Source organism: Anolis sagrei, chromosome 1, assembly GCF_037176765.1.
Source record: "Anolis sagrei isolate rAnoSag1 chromosome 1, rAnoSag1.mat, whole genome shotgun sequence".
Taxonomy (NCBI): Eukaryota; Metazoa; Chordata; class Lepidosauria; order Squamata; family Dactyloidae; genus Anolis; species Anolis sagrei.
Genome location: NC_090021.1, coordinates 298,722,332 through 298,744,072, shown reverse-complemented (window position 1 = coordinate 298,744,072; position 21,741 = coordinate 298,722,332). Strand labels below are relative to the sequence as shown.

Here is a 21,741-nt window from a genome sequence, read left to right as displayed (position 1 = left end):
AACCTGATGCTAGGTTTCGGGGGAGTAACTCCAGTGTTCTGTTGCAGCAAAATGGCGCCTCATTTAGCCAGCTGAAATTTATTAGATGCAAGAAACAGTACACATAATCAATTTTGACATTTAAAGTCACATGACTTGTATTTACTTACTTTTTTGTAACCCAGCTTCCTTTCTTCCAGCATTGAGACTAAAAGTGCTTACAGTTTAAAAGAGCAATGAATTTTAAAAAGCACATTAAAATAGAATTAAACTAATCACAATATTAAAACATTCCACATTTTAGTTAGAATAATACATCTGCAATTTAAAATATGGAAAATTGTTTTTTAAAAGTACAGTTGTAAACAATACAGCACTCCCCAGTACATCCTTTGAAATATTCTATTATTAAAAAGCCTGTTGGAATAAAAAGGATTTTGCCAGCTGACAGAAAGGCAGCAGAAAGTGAGCCATTCTGGCCTCCCTGGTAAGGTCCCAGAGTTTAGGGGCACAGCCACCAACCATGGTTATGAAGATGGTAGAACTGAAAAACCTCTCCTTATGATCTCAGGGCCCAAGCAAACACACACTGGCAGATAGTCTGCCCATCAGCCTAGGCCTGAGCCATATAGCTCACAACTGGCACTTTGAATTGCGCCCGGAAACAAACTGGGAGCCAATGGAGCTGTTTTAACAGGGGAAAATCATGGTTCTTGTGACCTGCTCCAGTTAGCAATTTGTCACAGGTCTTTGAACTAGCTGACATTTCACAACACTCTTTAAAAGTAGCCCTATATAGAGCATGTTACACTCATCCAAATGGGAGGTAATTACATAGCCAGATCTAGCTTTTTAAGGAACAGTTGTCAGACAGGCTTTAAATGTGAAACCTAGATCCCTCCCCCCCCCCCCCAAAAAAAAAGACATTTAGAAATATAAAGATTTATTTCTTACCTTAACGGAATTACAGAAAACACAAAATATACATGCTATACTTTTGTTATATTTAAAATAGTACATATTTTCACAGGGAGAGAGCACTGGGTAGGTACTTTTAAACTAAATAAAGTCAATTCATATCACAGGATCCTCTGGTGGCACAATGGGTTAAAATCTTGTGCTGGCACGACTGAAGACCATCAGTTCAGAGGTTCGAATCTTGGGAGAGCATGGATGAGCTTCCTCTGTCCGCTCCAGCTCCCCATGAGAGAAGCCTCCCACAAGAATAGTAAAACATCAAAATATCCGGGCGCCCCTGGGCAACGTCCTTGCAGACAGCCAACTGTCTCACACCAGAAGCAACTTGCAGTTTCTCAAGTCGCTCCTGACATGGAAAAAAATCCACAATGTGGACAAAAATTACTGGAGTCCCAAAGAGTTAATTCTTCTTTGTGTCTGAAGAATGTGGTATGCTTCGCTGCCGTAGTCTTGCTAACTTTCAGCCATTTTGTCAAGAACAAGTAGAGGTGCAAGAATTCTTGTTTTGTTAGTTTCTACAATGCAACCGTTTAGAACCATTTCATCCAAAATTATGTGTACTCTGTCTAATTTGAACATGATCTGTGTAAATATCAAGTTAAGGATGACTTCATCAGAACATTTAATTTGATTAACACATTACATGGTTGGAATTTGAAACTTTTCAGTAACTATGCCAAAATTACAGTAACGAAACTCAGATTTCATAAAAGATAATACTATATAATGCTCATAGTTTATGATGCTAGTCAGGCCTACTAGTCTAATTGTACATTTAGTTAACCTAGATAACAGACCAACTGAATAAGACTCAAGTCAATATAGAATGAAGTAAAAAGTTCACTAGCCCCTCGTTTTCTCTGAACCCCTGTTATCAGGCAATCTGATAACAGGTGGAAATGAAGAGGCACCGTGTTTTGAGAGAATATTCTCTCAACAGTGTAAGATATTCAAAGAAAATGCACATATCTAATGTTCTTTCTTGGTATATCTTGAAAAACTATTGTCAAAAATATCCCAAGTACTTGAGAATCTATTATTGTTTAAAACTTCTTGTTGCTGTAGCTCTGCAATTTGATTTATAGCTCCCTCAAGCCTTTTTTGGCAAGGCTTATTCAGAGGACATTTACTACTGCCTTTCTCTAAGTCCGAAAGAACATGACATGCTCAAGGGCATACAGTGGGTATCCATGGCTGAAAAGAGATTCAAAGCCTGGATGGACCCTCGGAGTCAGACCACTATAACCTGCTGACTTCTTACATAGAATGTATCCATTCATTTTCTTCTTTGTGCACCAAATGATTATCTGGCACATTAAGTGGAAGTAAAGAAAGGTGCCCTGTGTCATAAAAATCAAGTTGTAAAGGAATATTTCAGTGCCAATTCAGCTCTCGCACACCTTGCATGAATTCTGTATTAATTTTTATTATTATTGCTCAAATACCTCTCCAGACTCAACAAGCTTACAAAATGGAGTAGAGAAAGATCTCCGCTTCAAAAGCCGGTTTGTTTTCCTGGGTTGGCATTTGATGTCAGGCACATTCCATCTTACAGTCTAGTGTTTTTAAAAGATTATGTGGAGATAACTGGTGGTTGATGATATGACAGGAAGCCCAGAGAGGTTTCCTCTTGCTCCCAGTGAGATACAAGGGAGCCCCACCCGGCTGGGCAGCATTCCACAACTAGCTGCTCTTCATTCCACCAGCAAGTACTTCATCTGCTATTGAGAATCAAGTGACTGCAGCTCACAGACAGTCCCTTTCTACACAGCCCATTCCTCCCTTGTTTGCCCATCGTGCTCTTGGCAAGTGGTCAAAGGATCTGCTTAACTCTTTTAGGAGCTGCATTGACTTTTGAAAGACTTCTGGTTAATTAATGCCAATTCTCCACAAATTCTCTCTATCGTACTCAAAAAATGAAGCAAAAATCAAATAGTTTTTAAAAACCAAACTATCGTTGTGCAGCAGACAATTCATAGTAACTTCCGGAAAGATCTTGACTTTAAGATTATGATGCAATCAAAAAAGATTGTGAATGGCTATACAGTACAGTACTTCATATAAACATTTCCGGTGTTTTTTGAGCCAGTAGAATAATTGCTTCCTTTTTTGCAGTTGGGAGTTGGAATTTGATGGGCCGAATTCCCACTCTGAATACAACCAATTTGAAATTTGATCTCAGGTCTATCCACTAGACCCCAACGGTAATAGGAAATAAGATGCATATATAATTTACAGGCAGTCCTCAAGTTACAAACATGACAGGTTCTTCAGGTTTGTTCTTAATTTGCATTTGTATGTAACTCGGAACAGGTACATTTTAAGTGTAACACTAACCAAGTAAGCTCTGAAGGAGGCGTTAACACCCTCGTGGTGTTTGTTTTGCTCTCTGTGCCTCTGTTCAGATTCAGATTTCCCCTCACTTTCAGTCCCTGTGATAATTGGATAATTGACTTGTTGTGGAAATAAAGATTGGCCATAAAGTTTAAGTGAGACACCTTTTTCCCCTAATGACTCTTTCAGAAGTGAATTTCCTTTGCTAGGGGTAGATTTCTCTCACTTCCTGTTGTCTCACTCCCATTCTTAACTATGAGTTGTTTGGAAATCAGATGTTTATTACTCAGGGAATGCCTGTACACACCAAGTATTTTGTATTCAAAATATTATTCTCAGAATTTTCTGCAAATATATATTTGTGTGTGTGTGCGCGCACATATATGAGTTTATTAATGTTTCCTATCTATGGAAACTTTTGGGACACCATGTATTTCATAAGACATGCACAAACACGATTTGTACACTTACTATTTTGGGGATATCACATAGTCAGATGTATCACCTCCTAGCATAGTAGCCTTTTGCCCAGTGAGTTGCATGGCTATTTCAGTCACTCAAACTGTTTGCTTCAATCAGAATATGTCTCTGTAGTATCTGGACCTGAACATGTTTTAACATATATGCAATAATGCAGTTAGGCTCAAATTAGATGGCAAAAACTGGATATGATGCAGAATATTGCACCAGTCCTGTGGCGCAGCTGGCTGAGTGTCAGCTGCATTAAGATCATTTCTGACCAAAAGGCCATGAGTATGAAGCCAGCCAGGGTCGAAGTAAGCACTATTACCATGCTGACTAAGCTTGTTGTCGACCTTTGCAACCCAAAAGACAGTTGCATCTGTCAAGTAGGAAAATTAGGTACCACCTATGTGTGGGGAGGCTAATTTAACTAATTTACGAGGCCATAAAAAAAAGACTCCAGCAAAGCACTCCGGCAAAAAGCATGCGGGGAATGTGGAAGTACTTCATCAGTGTCGAAGATGGACGATGAAAGTGACAGCTCCCCTGGCGGCCAGAAAAGTTAAATAGCCTCTGACTGACAGTCTATGTGTGTTGTGTGTTTTTGAATGTTTGTGTACATTGTAATTCGCCCTGAGTCCCCTGCGGGGTGAGAAGGACGGAATATAAATACTGTAAATAAATAATAAATAATAATATTTTAAATTCATGTTTTTGTCTACTGTACTTTCATCTTTGTTCCATGTATTTTAATGTATTTTGTAGAAATATGTTTAATATATGCATTTTCCTGACTGTTTTTATGATTACTTGTTTTAACTATATTTTAATTGAATGTTTTTAAGATTATGTGTTTAGCTATGGGTAAGAAATAATAATCATTATCACCATGTGAATCCAACTGTAAAGTATATTTCAAGGCTAAAATCAACAACTTTCAGAGTTTGGAAATTTTACTTTAGATTTATTTCCAGGAAAGCACACTATTACCATGCTGACTAAGGAATTACAAAACTTGTAGTACAAAAGTATTTCCCCTCCCCACTTTGCAGTCTATGTGTCTTTATATAGAGGTCAGTCCCAGACTGTTCAATGGACCTTATTTTCAGGTAAGTGCATGGGACTGCAGCCTAGATGGCAATTTGTATTTGCTCAATCACAGCATCTTATGTTTTAATTTTCATGAGGTTAACTAACTGTTCTCTTGACTCTAACCTGAATTAATCCTCCCACAAAGCTGGATTCCTGTTAACAGCAGAAAACCAATCTGAACTTTGGTAAGTCAATGTATTTTTAACTACTCCCACTCGAGATCATGATTTTGCCCCACAAAATTGCTGTGATAAGTTTCAACTGTCACTTTTGTAATCTTCTTTATAAAAAAATGATTCATCTCTCTTAGAAATCAGCGCCTACTGCAGTTGTTTTCAAGAGCTTAATATGATTCCACCCACTCTGCCATGTACAAAGCTGGGACTTGTCAAATATACTGAAGTTCCAAGTAGCAACACTTTTGATTTTCAGCTATAGGAGAAAAGGTTTTAATTCAAGCCATTTATAAAGGCGCATGGCTTTTGTTTTGATACGGTTTCAATATTGGAAGCATCCTATTGCATTTGTATTCTTAATTAGATGAAGCCTAACCTCCATTAAGATGCTCTTATAAGGGAGCCTCCCTCTCATTACGCAATCTGCTTCCCTAAACAAACAGATCATATTTAGCATGCATTTAGGAGAGTATTATCATCCTTTAATTATCTAGCTTCAGACACCACTTTTAACATCTTGAATTTTGCATAATTTAAGGAGTTCAGCAGGGTGGACAGAAGAAACAAATACAAAATAATTATAGAATACAGAAAAATAGAAATAAATCTTCCAACCCCAGGATGAGAAAAGATATGTCGAGTCCTCCAACATGTCTAACATAGTTAACTCTCTCCTTTTGCATTTCCATGAAGTCAGCAGGAGAAAAGATTTTTTCAAACTCAGGAAGGAAAAGAGATGAAGAAAGTATAAAAAGAAAAATATCAAGGGTTGAGGGAGCAGCTATAAGGAAAAAAATGCATCGGAAGTTTGAGAAAAGCATTTGGCATGGAAATCTTTTACAGAGGTACTCAGAGTGAGGCATATATGAAACAGATGTATAAACTTAAGAATTAGAGAGCCATAGAGCTGAACCACAGATATTGTCATCCCATCAGAAGAAACCTCAAGCATTTTTTTGATTGGCCAAAATTTTGATTGACTGGGACACCACACTGCAGGTGTCCGCTGCCACTACGAAAGAAACTAATTAATTAAGCTGTAAATAAATTATTAAATATACTATATATAAGATGAGCATAAGATAATTGTTTCTATTTTAAAATGTATCACTGCAACAGGATGAGCAAGGAGATTAAAATAACGGTGAAACAAAATATTGGCTGCCCTCCCAAAACCCAAGAGAGAGGGAGAGGGAGCCAGTCACATCTCTTTTTCCTGGATGCAACTACTGATAAAGTTTGTGTGCCCTGCCAAATGTATGTCCAAACATGAGAGAACACAAAACTGGGCTTTAATTATGGAAATAAGTCATTCTTCTAATTAATATGATTATCTATATTATGAAAGAAGTTTGTTAAAACCATCTCTTTGCATTCTCTCATACTAATTTGTGTATAAAACTACAAAAGGAAGAACCTGGCATCTATAAACACAACGCCTTCATTTTTCTACACACATCTGTGACCTTCACAATTTACTTACCCAATATTGTTATTTAGATACATCTATTGGTCTACATACTCCAGCTCATCTGCCTACAGGCTAAACCAAAGTATGGCACCACTTTAAATCCATTGCATGCCCACCTGAGGCAACATCACTGAACCAAAAGGATACATCTAATTCGCTCTGGAAGGTTTAAAAACAAAAACAAAAATAGTTTCAGAAACAGCATAAGACTGGCATTAGATCACTGCACAACCATGATTTCAGTTCTTCTGCATACCATTTTCAGCTTGAGGGATCAAAATAACCACACATCATTTGCAGCTGCTTTCAGTTCCTCTTTATTGTAAAAATAATGATCTCTTTGTTTACTATGCCGATTGCTATGACTGGGATGAGGCATACACTACAAAGAGAATTGAAGCCTCTGATGACAGGAAATCCAACTGAGCAATTTTCTTTTGGTTTGACATCATCAGGCATTTCTCCTCAATGTTCAAGACTCTCTCTTTATCAACCCAAAGAATACAGAGCTGAATCAAGACATGCTCTTCAGTTAACAGAATATTTCCTTCTGTTTGCTGAAAAGTCACAATTCTAGTTGAAATTCTTGTGGGAAGAAGAGTGGAGGAGATGATATTCATCAACACCACTCCATCCCAAACCTGGTTACAAAAGCTGCTCCAGATGGTTTGTTTACCGAGTAGCCAGTGAAGTGTTAATGGGAGTGGCATGAGGAATTTGAATAAATCACCTCTTTCCTCCAGAGAATGAAAGTCTTGTAGTTACCATGAAGGTGCAATCCATAATAGTGGGTTATACTTTCATGTTAACTGATTGAGGAGCCCAAAATTCAACTCATTTCTTCTGTAGACCCCTTTCCCACCCTCAACAATTTCATGATACAGCCTTGCTCAGTCTTTTTCAAGATTCAGAGACTACAATAGGTTCAGAAGAAGAAAAGACTGTTTGTTGTTTCTTTAGCTGAAACTAAAAAAAAGGCCTCAGTTCAACAAACATCCTTAGAAGGTTAGAAGGGCGGGGTACAAATATTTGAAATAATAAATAAATAAATAAATAAATAAATGCATTGAGTAGACTGGAAGCTATTTTCATATTAGTCACCGACTCCATCTTCTTCATAAGACTTCTACATTTAATCTGCATGCTGTTCACCATAACAATTATGTTTTGGGATGGCATACTGGTACCTGCTTTGTTCTCTGACATAGTTGACACCTATAATCTATTTGACATGTTTATAAGAAGAGGAAACCATAATCTGCAAGACCAATGCAGAGTAAATAACATTCTTGGGTTTTCTCAAGCATGATTTTTGTTAGAACTTTCCAATTATTTTACCTTTTTAATGGCACCCTGGTCCTTAGTCTGTCAATTTTTTTTTCATTCCTACAAATCTGAATAATTTGAGACAATAATGCTCAATATATTTATGCTGGTGTGGTATTTAGCAATGGCAATGCAATATTAAAAGTAGCCATGACAAGTGTATCTCGCTGTGTGCAGGGAACATTTTATACATGTGTGTGTGTGTGTGTGTATAATTTATTGCCATGTAAGGAGGATCACAAATATTTCTGAAAATCTGTACACCTGTTTCAGACACCTTTTCCCTATACTTGCCTTTGGCATTTTCAACAGATGCCACGTATCTATTTTGGAAACATTGACTATTGGTGAAATGATGTCATCCAATAACAATGTGCCACTTATACCTCCCCAAAGGACTGTCTCTGGTCAGAACTGCTACTTTATTAAACTGGGAGAAATGAAAAGTAAGAATTATTCTATTTTAACAGAATGTAACAAATAGAATCGATACATGACTGAAGTACTAGTGAAAACCTAAAAAATGAAAGCTCTTTTCACTGTACTAAATTAATACTTTAATAATGTAGAACTCTTGAAGTGTCCCAAGTAATGGATGGGGGAAAAAGAACAAATTCTGAGAAAGGAGAGAACAAGTGCTTTTTACTAGGGTGACGATTTGTCATCTTAGTACTTTTAGTTTCAAGCATTCTTTCAAAGTGCTGGATTTATCATTCTAACGGGATTCACAGGGCTTATATTCAGTTATAGTACTTCCCTAGTGCCCCAGCAGAAGCATCTGAAAATTAGGATTTCAACTTTTGCTTAGACTGTCCTTCATTTTTAAGGCAGCTACAAAACTAACATTTCATAAACATGCAGTGATGTGTATTTGGGTCATTTAAGCACTTCATATGGGACGCTTTATAATTATTTCTAATATTGGATAGAATTAAATATAACTCTGTGTGTGTGTGTGTATTAGTAGTCTCGCTTCCAGAACAGGAGTATGGCTTCCTGCTTGAGTAAAAGTACCATCTGACTCATTCTAGGGCTCTGAATTTAAAACCTGATGCTCATGCAGTTAGTTTTTCAGTCAAGATTTTATGTGCAAGGCCAACTGTCTCTATGGAAGGGTGAATGCATGTTCCCATCTCCTGTCAAAAGGATGATTGGTACCATAAAAACTTTCAGTGCTCACTATCTATTCAGCACAATTTTTAATGTACACAGTCCATTGTTGGCTATAATGAATTAGCAATCCTGGTATGGATTGGTTTTTCTTTTTTCTTTTCATGACTTAATTATATAAGATTGGTGATTTGATACAGCGGTATACAAGAATAGTAAATAAATAAATAAATAAATAAATTCATCCATGCAAACACTGTTCCCTTCTGTGTCATGGCTGCATCAGATGTTGAAGCATTCTCCTAACAATAACATGCAATTCTTGTTTATATGGCAATCTATGTGCAAACCACATGCAAACCAGAAATAATCAGGCCACAGTGATGCTCAGCTAAACCGGCCTACAACGAATGGTGAAAGCAGAGGAACAAAATTGTAAGTTTAGAACAAGGCAACATAATATGCACCTAACTCTTCAAAGTCATTACTTTCCAAAGGATTGTGCCCTGGCCACAAAAAGATGCTCCATTTACAAAGAAGAATAATTATTTTTGCCAAAACTTTCTGAAAAAAGAGATTGTATTTGGTTGTAAATCATACTTACCACTCTGCTGAAATACTTGTCCAAAACCTCAACAAAATTATGAATCAATTCATATACAGCCATTTCATTCTGAAATTGGGGGGGGGGGGGGGGATAAGAAACCAGTGAATAATCTGCTAACATTTTACATTTGCATTTCTTACATAGATTACAGATCTAGTAAAAAATGGTAGACTCAAGCAAAAGTTTTCCTGAAAATGGAGGCAGACATCTATAACCCTGATTGCTGGATGCTTTTGGGAAATTTCCTACTCTGGAAATTTCTTCATATTGCACTTCTTGTGTGCATGCACAAGGGGTCAAGGAAAGATGGAGTTTTGCAGTTCTGCACTGCCATAAGCTCCACCCATCCACTGCCTGCAATTATTTACTAAGGAAAGAATAGGTATCTTCTATCCCTTGCTTGGGCCCCAAGATTTGTAGGTAGATCCATAAGCAAATACACTGCAAAAGCTGCTATGTAGATATTAATATTTCGGTTCAAGATGCAATTTGCAAAAAAAAAAAAAAAAGTCTAATAGCAAACTATTAATCCTTAGCAAATTTGCAGCATTTAACTTTCACAGACAAAAGTCTATTTTATTCGATGCATTAGAAAGTGTGTCTGGTGGAGATGAATTGCTTTGGTCAACATATGGAACAAACACATCCTGAAATCAGAAGCTAATCAACTACAGTTCACAAGAAAGTATCAGGCTAACAGATGTATGTGGATTCAAGCTAACACACACATAATTTTTAAGCTAGCTCACACATAATTTTTACAAGCTAGTATTCATCTTCTTGACATACAGGTTCCAAGTCACTACTCATACATTCTTGCTTACAAGAGTTCATGCCAACTTTTTAGGGTACTTTTACTTTATAGTTCACTTTAAGTGCCATAGCAACATCAAACGGAATCCCCCGGCTTCTCGCAGGGGTTCCAGCGAGGTGCCATATCACTCCAATCTTGCAGCAACTGCATTGGTTGCCAATTGAGCACCGGATTACCTTCAAAGTGCTGATTCTTACTTTTAAGGCCTGGGGCCGGAGTACCTGAGGGACCACCTCAGCCTCACCAACGCCCGAGATCACTCCATTCAGACGATCAGAATTCCTTTGAAGTTCCCAATTTTAGGACCTTTCACCTGATGTCTACTAGGCATAGAGCATTCACAGTAGTAGCTCCTTACCTGTGGAATGCCTTGCCAGCGGAAACACGAGCTCTTTTCGTAGAGCTTGTAAAACTTATTTATTTAGGCTGGCATTTGAATCTTGTTAATTGAAATTTTTCTTTGATTTTAAATGTATCTCATATGTATATTGTAAACCACTCCAGGGAGTGGCGGTATATAAAATTGATTAATAAATAAATAAATAAATAATGAGGTCTGTAGTTCAGTGGGACATTAGGGTTCCTTGGTTGGCAATTCTATATACTCCCCAGATGGTACATTCCAGTATTCCATAGGATGTTTCAACAGCAGTGAATGAGGAATACAGCATCATAAATGTGTTGTATGAAAGGGTCCTTAGTTCTTTGAGGTGTGGCAGGATTCCTTAGTTTGCTAAAGAACTGATTTTCCTGCTATGGTTCATACCACTCAACTGTATTCCTTTTAGCTTAATGATAGTGCTAGTTTTGACTTAGTTTCCAGTTATTTGTAAATCTAATTGTTTTCTCATCATTTAATGTTGAAGAACTATTACTATTGCCACAAATGGCTTCTAACATTCCGAAGAAAATCGAATTGTTCTGTATGGTGGGGCACCTCTAGTTTGGCTTAGGGAGGGACTTCCATTTGGAAAGCATCTCAGGGTCCATAATCCACTGTCAATTGGAAGTCTTCTCCTCATGGATCAAAGCTTCTGCATCCCTACTTTATACTGTGCTCCTGTGATGGTAGAGGAAACCATGTGCAGAAAGGAACAAAAAAAAATAGTACTGGATAATAAACAGGGTAAAGAAACAAGCATGCATAAACATGTCCTTGGAATGATGTTTGTATTAATCTTTACATAATTAAGAAACAAATACATACCTCAGTCTCATTAATTCCAACCACTATGAAAAGAGCAGCATATTGCCTGTATACCAGCTTAAAATCTTTGTACTCAATGAAGGAACACTAAAGAAAAACACAAAGGAAAAGGGATGCATATGTATTAATTCATGACAGACACATTTGTTGGTATATGTCTGCTCACTGAATGTTTAAGTCTACTACAGTCACTCCTCCACATTTGCGATTTTGACTTGCAGATTTGATTATTAACAGATTTGATTTGAAATGTTCTTGCTAATATTCTCTACATCTTCCATTGTGACTCTATGGTCAACTTCCGCCCTTCAGGCTTGAAGACCTAGAGATATCTATAGAGAACAACTCTCTTAAAATCTCTAGGCATTCTAATGCAAATCTAGAGTCAGCAGCAGAAGTTGATCATAGACTTGTGCTGGTAGATCTAGAAATACCTAGAGAGATGTTCTGTTAGAGTAAAAAATAGCAATTTATTAATTTGAAGTTTTAAACTTTCACTTGGGCCATGTGTCCCTAATGTCAGTGAATGGGAATGGGCTGACTGTATATCACAAGATAAAATATTTTAAACCTCCACCCTATCCCATGCAACACCAAGTTCATTCTTCAAAATGTCCTTTTCCCTTACCCAGGTTTTGATGTTGAAAGAAAACCTGTCTGGAACAAAATGCTGCTGCTGGTGTTGTCTAGTAGATTCAGTATCACATCTGAACATGTGTATTTTGTATTTTAATCACACACACACACACTTCCACGTTACATGGTAACCCAAGATTAACACCATAGATTTACCACAATCACATATAACTCAACTCAAGAACATCTACAAAAGAATAAGACGTACTTGTTCCTTTGAACGGGAAAGGCATTGCTTGATTACTTCTGTTTCCAATATTGTCCGTTTATGAAGGTCCATGTATTCATAATAACGAGAGAGCCTTGTTTGGCCTTGTTTATTCACCATCAGAAAAAATTTGATCATGTTTTGTTGTCTACTCTCTATTCCTTGCAAGCATACAAAACTGAAAGGGAAGAGATCAAAGAGATCAAAATTCCAATTATGTGAAAGTATCAGAAACTGAACTGTTCTCATGAATTGGCTTTGGGATTAGAGTTGAAGTTCCTCAGCCCAGGATTGTAGAAAGCAGTCAAATAATGCTTATGGGTGAAGGTACACAGCCTATTCAAACTAATTGGCAAATAGATGGGAGCTATTCTCAAACAACATTAGCTACCAAATGATTTACAAGCCAAATCATTGTAGCAGGTATTTTCAAATGCAGAAGCCCTCCCCATCATGCAAATTCCACCAAGGAAGATATGTTTAGCAGGCATGTGGGAGGAAATCACAGAGCCAATGTTACTGTGGAAGAATGATGTTCTAGAAAAAATTGAAAGGCTAGAAAATAGAAAGCTTTTTATCTCTGCATTAATGTGCCACCAACAGAGACATCTACTGAAAGATAGAAAAGCAGAAAAAGGTGAAGATGTTGGCTTGCACTGAAAATACCTGTCAGGAACATTTTAGGGACATTTAGCTGGGCTTACAAAAAGACCAGGAGGTGTGTGTGTGTCACAATACCAGGCTATTTATATAATGTGTTTCCATTTATTCTGATTAATTCTAGATGGATTCATGATACAACTCCAGAAAGATAAGAGAAAGAAACTGGCAATATCCTATCACAAGCACTTAAGATTCTACACACTGCACAACATCTAATATCTTGCTGGGTCATTCTGGGAAAGGTATTTTACATCAGTGTATTCTACTGCCCAGATTATTGTGAAGATACAATGAAATAAATCATTGTATATCATACTAAACTTCTGGAAAGAAAAAAATGTAATTCAAATGTGACACATAAATGAAACTTCATGAATAAGGTCATACAAACTGTGCCAGATCACATCAAAATATATATAATCCCAGCTGGATAATCCATAATGAAGATAAAAGCATAAAAACACTTTCCTACTGTGTTCACCAACAACTAGAACTGAGAATATTATCTTCAAATATATATATTTAAATTTCATAATTTGCTTCTCAAAGATGTAGTAATAACCTGGGTGGTTTTAAAAGAGAATTAAGTAAATTCATGGACCATTATGCTATTGCTGCTTCTAGTTGTGGCAGCTGTATGTTACTTCAAGTGTTGTAGGAACAATAAAAAAAAACCTTGCTGGATCAGATCAAGTGCCTATTCAGTTCAGAATTCTGTCCACACAATGGCCAATAATTTATTTTTAGTAAGCCCACTAACAGGACATGAATGTAATATAAGGTAATTCTTCTATTCTTATTTAGAGGGAGAAAATGGACTAGTGGTTTCAGCACTGAACTATGACTCTGAAGATGAGCATTTTAATCACTGCTCATTGACCTTGGACAAGTTACACTTTCCCAGCTTCAGAGAAAGACAAATAAGGTAAATAATGTCAAGGAAACCCTGAGATAAATTCACCTGAGGATCACTATATGTCAGAAACAATGTGAAGGTACACAACAAAAAATCGTTTGCCAAGAAATTTGAGTTTTCACTATCACTTTTTAACTACCCTAAGCATTTGATGCCATCAGTAACACAGTCACCATATTCCTATCTCTAGATCTGTTTTCAAGCTTAGGTGCACAAAGTGTTTTGGAATGCAGCTTTCAGACTCCCCAGTCATTGGTTAAGCCTACTGGAACATCCAAATTTCCCCCCCAAAAATCTAAAAACTTGTCAATATTAAGGGAATGTTCAAGGTCTTTCTACTACAGAATCAAAGCAAAACTCATAAATCTAGAACAGATATCTATTGCCCCAATCTCTCTTCCTCTGAAAAAAATGGATTAGTCCTCTAATCTATTATTTTCACATTTTTATTTCTGTTCTACCTTTCTAACTATATCCAGCTCTACATAAAAACAACCTGTTAGGGCACCAATTCATCCTGCCAGATGCTCATTCTGGCAACTGTAACTTCTGTTTCTGTCTTTATTGGTCTATTCCTTGGCTACATTGCTGCTCCACGCTCATTTGAATTAATCTAGTCAATTACTATATTATACATTCAAGTCATATATATGAGAAATCTGTATTAAGCACAACCGCGATGAACATTTTTTTGTTTTTAACACCTATTTTTCTTACTTTAAAATATTTTAAAAGCCACAATATAATATTTAAAATATAAAATATGTAGAAACTATACAATATCCTTTTATTACTGATCTCTAAGTTCAGCTGCACATGCATATTGTTTTTGACTGGAAACATGCAGGAAGGACCTCCTGTTTTTCTGGAACAAAGTGCTCCTTCAAAATTTCCCAGGGCAGTGTACCCTTCCCTTTCCTTCTCCCATAGATGCCATCTTCAGAGGAACCTCCACAAGGTTGAAGTTAGCCAAGCATAGAACTATTTCTGAGGAAATTTCATAACAGATAAATAATAAAGCATTATCTGTGAATTGTAAAGAGTAAATGTAATAATCTGTCTATCACCTAGTTACTGTTTTATTATGAGTACTGTATTGACATGCTGTGGATTGAGCCAATCCTTAGCTGAGTTCAAGTATACTAGATACAAAGATGATATTACACTATTTCTCTTCAGATAGTCCTCCACAATAGCAACCATAATGTCACCATCTGCAATTTGTGAACCGGTTATACAAGTAGTCCACTCAATTATGACAGGAAATTGGTAAATAGGAACACTCACATAAGTATCCTTTTCAGATGAGTAATGGTCACAAAACTTGATCTTTAGTCAGGTATGACAATTTAAAGCCACAATTTCCTTATGACTGTCTTGAGTTTTATAAGGGCTTTATTCAGAGAAAAACGGAATTGTATTTAGCCTTTAGGCATGCATTCATCAAATCGTTCAAGAAGCTCTATGTTTATGTTATATAGACAGAACAGGAAAATGGTGACTGTAAGTATGATGTGGCATTTCCTGGAACACCTTGTAATAAATGTTCAGCACAGTACAAGACTGCAATTTTCATTCACCTTACCAGTTTTTAAGTAACAGATGTGATTAACAAATGTTGTTTTCAAGAAATTTTGTGGGAATCCCCATAGGATAATGTACACATTGCCCATACTATCTTCTACTAGCAACCCATCAAATGGGGCCAAAACCAGTGGGTTTTTTTATCTCCATGTCCTCACACTAGTAGTTATCTTAGAGGAATCAACAATTTTCAGCATTGCTGATTGAAACATCTCTCACCTTATTCTCAGACAATTAAACTGCTCCCAAAATTCTATCTCAACTAAAATAGGTCAAGAACTTCGAATTGCCCAAGAATACCCAGAGCTGAACAGGTGCCATGTGCTTCATTATATTACTTGCAAGCAATAGAAAAGGTCTAGACTGGTAATTATTCAAGTCATCCAGATTAGGATTCTTAGTAAGAGATACACATAGTAATTTTACCTACTCCTAGACTATACTATAAATCCTATAACATGATAAAATTAATCCAAAGCAACTAACTCAAGTATCACTGTGAACTGATACTTAAATATATGAAAGTCATACAGCTATAAAACTGGACTCAAGAAAATTGGCAGCAATTTTAAGTTTAATTTAAACTGTTTAAATCAATGCTTTAGAATTATGAACTACAAAAAGAATACATTTCATTTTCTCCATGTTCCACAACAGTGTTTCAATTTTGAAACATAAATAATAACCCAGTCCTGTAAAACTACACAAATACAGATATGTTCTTCTTAAGAAAATACCATCTTCCCCTTTCCTTTGGGAAACCGTATCCAGGGTTGAGTCATGCCTCTTAACATTTTGCAGTCTTTTTTTGTTCAGAGCAAGCCCAACCTGTCTGATTTTGGAAGCTAAGCAGCATCAGCTCTGGTGAGTGCTTGGATGAAAGAATGCCAAATGTGGGTTATATTTCAGAGGAAGCAACTGGTAAAACCACTTCTGGTGCGTTAGAAAAACCTATGAAGTTGATGAAATTGCCATGGGTTGGCAGGTTACTTGAAGGCACATGTTCCAAGTCACACATACTTGGTGGTTTATTACTCAATTAGTGGCAACTGCATGAGTGAACAGAATGGTATTTCTTCTGAGTTAATTACAGACAATATGAAAACTCTCCTTTGGAATTTGATCTCTTGATGGTTATTTCAGACATGCAAGTCACAATGATGCTATGAACACAGAGCAACTTTGTGTGTCCCTATGTGTGTAACAGTACAGGGGAAGAATTGACCAGAACTGTGTGCAGGGATAAGTCAAAATACTGGCATAAAGATGGGGTCATTATTGGAGTGGGTAACTGTAGGTCCAGGGGGCCACATTTCTTTATTTCCGGGTCCCTCTGGAGGTATATGGACTGCAAAATAAAAAAGAGGGGAAGGAAAGAGGGGAACAGGAAATAAAAACAAAACAGATTTGAGAGTGGCAGAAAACTTTTTTTTTGTATTCTTGCCTCTGATCTGGCCAAGCAATAATCCCAAAGGTCCTTCTGAAGAAGCAAATTCATAGAAACTGTTGTAATTTCTATATAAATTTGTAGTGTGTACGTTTCTGTCCAGGGCAAATGCATCTTTGCTTTAGTGTTAAAGAATCTTTTCAAAAGGTAAATCACTGCCCCTGGATGTTTCAGAAGAAGCAATTAAGCCCTCCCCCTTTGCTAGAAAATGATAGCCTGGAGGAGTCCAAGGTAGTGCTGGGACAAAAATAGCCCATAAGCACTACGATCCTATGCACATCTACCCAGAAATAGCCAGATTAATAAATACAAAATAATAGTCTTAATTTTAAATACTAATCTACACTGTCAAGCAGCTAAATAGGAGCTAGAAAACGGCAGATGGGACAATTTCACTCAAGAAAGCCTACTGGCTTCGAAGTGCAAATACCTCTATCATGGTACCATAATATTTCTTGCTGCATTTGGATTACACATAACTATGAGTAGCTGTGACCACCACAGTGTAATTCACTGCCAACTTTGACTCTGAATTCTTTTGTGCTCTATCATTTGCCTCATGCTTGATTTTATTTATAGATGAGTGCTGGGTTTCCTTACAGAGAGCTTACTGAACATTAATCACTAACAGTGTGAAAAAATAACTTAATATTTCTATAATTTATAGATAAAGACAAAAATTGCTTAGAGGATATTAAGGTCTTTTAACAGCGCATTGGAGGCCCTCTTTCCTTATAACAGCTCCAACTCCAAATCACAAGAGAACCTTTAAAATCCCACAAAATGGATTGTGGTCATTGCTAGCAGCTTTAGTTATGACACTTCTGTGATGAGACAGAATAGTGACTGAAAGGTGAGATATAGCTTAAACACAGATCACAAAATAAATTGTAAACAATATTATAATGTTGAGGTCTTCTTAATTTTGAAGCACCTTATATTCAACAACACCAGATTTGGGTCACCTTTTTCCTACCATGGAAGCTAAGGCAGTGTTCAAAGAGGCTAAAATATAAATATACCGTATATACTCGAGTATAATCCAACCCGAATATAAGCCGAGGCACCTAATTTTACCACAAAAAACTGGGAAAACATATTGACTCGGGTATAAGCCAAGGGTGGGAAATGCAACCACTACAGGTAAATTTCAAAGTAAAAACAGATACCAATAAAATTACATTAATTGAGGCATCAGAAGGTGAAATGTTTTTTAATATTTACATAAAACTGTAATTTGAGATAAGACTGCCCAATTCTGATTAAATCATTACATATCTTCAATGTAAATGTACTTACGTATCCTTCCAACAATAATAAAGAGAGTGAAATAATAAATATAATAATAATTATAATAATAAAGTAAAATAATGGAAATGCAATAATAACAGTAGTAATAGAGTAGAATAATAAATGTAATAATAGAGTAAAATAATAAATGCAATAATAATAAAGTAAAATAATAAATGTAGTAATAATAATAGGGTAAAATACTGTAAATGTAATAATAATACAGTAGAATAATACATGAAATAAAAATAATGCTAATAGCAGAGTAAAATAATAAATAACCTTGACTCAAGTATAAGCCGAGGGGAGCTTTTTCAGCCTAAAAAAAGGGCTGAAAAGCTAGGCTTATACTCGAGTATATACAGTAATTGCAATATTTAATTCTAGTTTATACATTGATTTCAAGACTGTGGCCTTAAATGTCTAATTACCTTAAGCAAAATTTCTTTTGAGACTTCCTTATGCTCAATAATTTAAAGCAGGAAAGGACACTTTACCATAGTCCATTTGTTAAAGAACCATTTGTTAAAGAAAACCTACTTTTAAGTGCTCTTTCTGTGAAAATATAAAGTGCAACATATATATAGTTTGTTTATCAAGCTTTTCCTTTTAAGAAACAGAGCCAGCCTGTAAAGAGGACTGAGTAATTTGTGAAAGGCCAAAGAAGGCATGTTCCCTGAAGCTCTAACTCTGCTTTAAACAACTCCACAATGGAGTTTCTACAGATGGAGTTTCCAAAGCTACCCTCGAGGGATTACTCAGAAAGCCCTGCCTCCTTATTCAGTGAGAGGTTAGCCTCGCTTAATTTAATCTCATATTCATAGTAGTAATTTGATACCAGTAGCTGGCTGCCTGTACTTGTTTCTATTTGCTGCCTTGCTGCTTTTGGTGACAGTGTAATAATAACAACAGCAGTGGTAGAATCAATCTGCTTCATGTCCTGGGGGAGAGAATAAGTGTACAGTACATGTGGTGAGAGAAGTGGCCTTCTTGTCCATCCAAGAAGTCAGTTACAGACATGTGAGGAATGCAATTGGAATGCCAAGAATCTTTTACTGGCATAACCCAGCATCAGGGAAACCATTTTAAGTGAACGAAAGGGGCAATAAACAGTAGCTTCCCCTGAAAGATGATGAACTGCAAGTGAAATTACTATAAGCAAGAGACTTTAGAAGGGAATTGGACTGAAGCATGGAAAGTAGATGTCTGCAGTCATTTAAATACTTACTAACAGTGCAAAAATTATTTTCAACAGCCCATCGTTTCTTCCATTTCTCTATCTTTTGAATGATAACAGGTCATATTTAGTGTGTTCCTGGGTATAATGCCAGTTCAAACATTTAAGAGGCACTGATAACTGAAATACCAGCAATGTTCCACTTTTCTGCAAAGGTTAACATCTGACATAGGCCTTCTTCATGTGGGGAATGTACTCTGCACATGCCCAGATAATGTACATCTACTTCTCATGTTTCAGGCAGTTCCTTTGTCAAGTAAAGTCCTCTTTACAGCTTCCAGAAGCTGTGAGAGTGTGAGTGATTTTACACTATAGAGTTTCATGTCAAGTTGACTTGATTTTTTGAAAAGGGCAGCAAGAAAATGGCAAAGAGTCAGAGATGCAAATCCTGTACTATCGTGTTCAGATTTCATATCGATGTCTGCAGTGTGGAGGATAATGGCTAATGTGTACTGAACTATCAAGGAGCATTTTGAACACTTTGAAACACTTCACAAGTGTAAAACATTAGCAGGTTGAGTAACTCTTATCTAGAATTCTGAAATCTTCCAAAATTCAGAAATGACAATGACATTTTTGGCTTTCTGAGGGTTCAATGTACACTTCGCACAAAATCATTTTTTTTAATTGCCTACAGAGTATATGTACAAGGTGCACATGAAACATTAACACATTTGTGTTTAGTCTTGAATCTCCAAAAGAGCTCATTATATATGCACAAATATAAATATAGCAGTTCTAAAAATATGAAATCAGAATACTTCTGGTCCTAAACATTTTATATATTACCCAGTCAATTTTAAACCATGTCTTTATAGGTGTTTTGGACTTCAAACTCCCACAATTCCTAACAGCTGGTATTTCTTTCTTCTACCAGCTGTTAGGAATTGTGGGAGTTGAAGTCCAAAACACCTGGAGGGCTGAAGTTTGCCCATGCCTTATCTACACTGTAGAAATATATTATTATTATTATTATTAAACTTTATTTGTACACCGCTAGCATCTCCCGAAGGACTCGATGCGGCTTACAAAGGCCAAGGCCTCAACACACAATACAACAATACAAAACCTAGGCAAATTAAAAACAATTAAAGCAATCTAAACAACAAGCAATGAACAATCCACTAAGACAAAATAAAACTGGGCCGGGCCAGAGTAAGGGTACAAGAGTTAAAAGTGCTGATGTGACAGGTGGAATATGAGGCTTATGGGCAAGTCCAGTGTGCGGCGGTCTTAGCTTTAATAAAATGCTTATGGGACTTGGTATTGGAGGTTTCCTATTCGGGGAAGGCACATCGGAACAGCCGTCTTCAAGTTCTTTCTGAAGACTGCCAATGTAGGGGCCTGTCTAAGATCTTTGGGGAGGGTGTTCCAGAGTCGGGGGGCCACCACGGAAAAGGCCCTGTCTCGTGTCCCCACCAAACGCGCTTGCGACGCAGGTGGGATCATGAGCAGGGCCTCTCCAGATGAACGAAGAGAGCGCGTGGGTTCGTAGACAGAGATATTCTGCATTATATGGTCATATATTTATTTTTATTATATATATATATATATATATATAATATTGTATTATATATATATATATAAAATTAATATATACTATGTATTCTATAATATATTATATTATATTCTGCATTATATGGTCAGCTGTTAGTCCAAAACACCTGGAGGGCCAAGTTTGCCCATGCCTGCTATAAAGGCTAGCTTTGTCCCTTTTTTTACCTCATAGGGGAACAGGTGAGAGGCCGAGGAAAATGAGATTGAAAAGAAAACAAACCCGCCCAAGAAGAGTGAGCGAGCCAACCTCTCCCTCTTTTTCTCTCTTCAGCTTCCCTCAGACACGGTCGCGCATGCGCACGCACGCTTCCCTCAGACACTCGCGCACCTGGGCCGAAGTTTGCCCATACCTACATTATATGGTCAGCTGTTAGTCCAAAACACCTGGACTATGACTGCGATAAAGGCTAGCTGTGCCCCTTTTTTACCTCATAGAGGAACAGGTGAGAGGCCGAGGAAAAGAATGACATTGGAAAGAAAACAAACCCGCCCAAGAAGAGCGAGCGAGCGAACAAACCTCTCCCCCTTTCTCTCTCCTCAGCTTTCCTCAGACACGGTCGCGCATGCGCACGCACACTTCCCTCAGACACTCGCGCACCTAGCCTCGGCTTCCCTCGGACACCCTCGCGCACGCGCACGCCCGCGTT

At 37.0% G+C, this 21,741-nt stretch overlaps 1 protein-coding gene across 4 annotated transcripts; it reads right to left on the bottom strand.

Annotated features, from left to right (window-relative positions):
• Positions 1 to 905: 905 nt before the first annotated feature.
• AP4S1 (adaptor related protein complex 4 subunit sigma 1) lies at positions 906 to 21,739 on the bottom strand. Of its 4 annotated transcripts, none has more exons than XM_060759667.2 (6): positions 21,612 to 21,739; positions 12,401 to 12,578; positions 11,557 to 11,643; positions 9,533 to 9,601; positions 6,640 to 6,651; positions 906 to 1,539 (listed from the first exon to the last, which is right to left on the bottom strand). In XM_060759667.2, exons 2-6 carry the CDS (start codon positions 12,536 to 12,538, stop codon positions 1,411 to 1,413), a joined length of 435 nt encoding a protein of 144 aa, XP_060615650.1. In that variant the 5' UTR covers positions 12,539 to 12,578; positions 21,612 to 21,739; the 3' UTR covers positions 906 to 1,410. The 4 variants fall into 4 exon arrangements, with proteins under 4 accessions (XP_060615650.1, XP_060615639.1, XP_067318970.1 ...); XM_060759656.2 differs by lacking the exon at positions 21,612 to 21,739 and adding an exon at positions 21,523 to 21,606; XM_067462869.1 differs by lacking the exon at positions 21,612 to 21,739 and adding an exon at positions 21,315 to 21,505.
• Between the last annotated feature and the right edge of the window lie 2 nt (positions 21,740 to 21,741).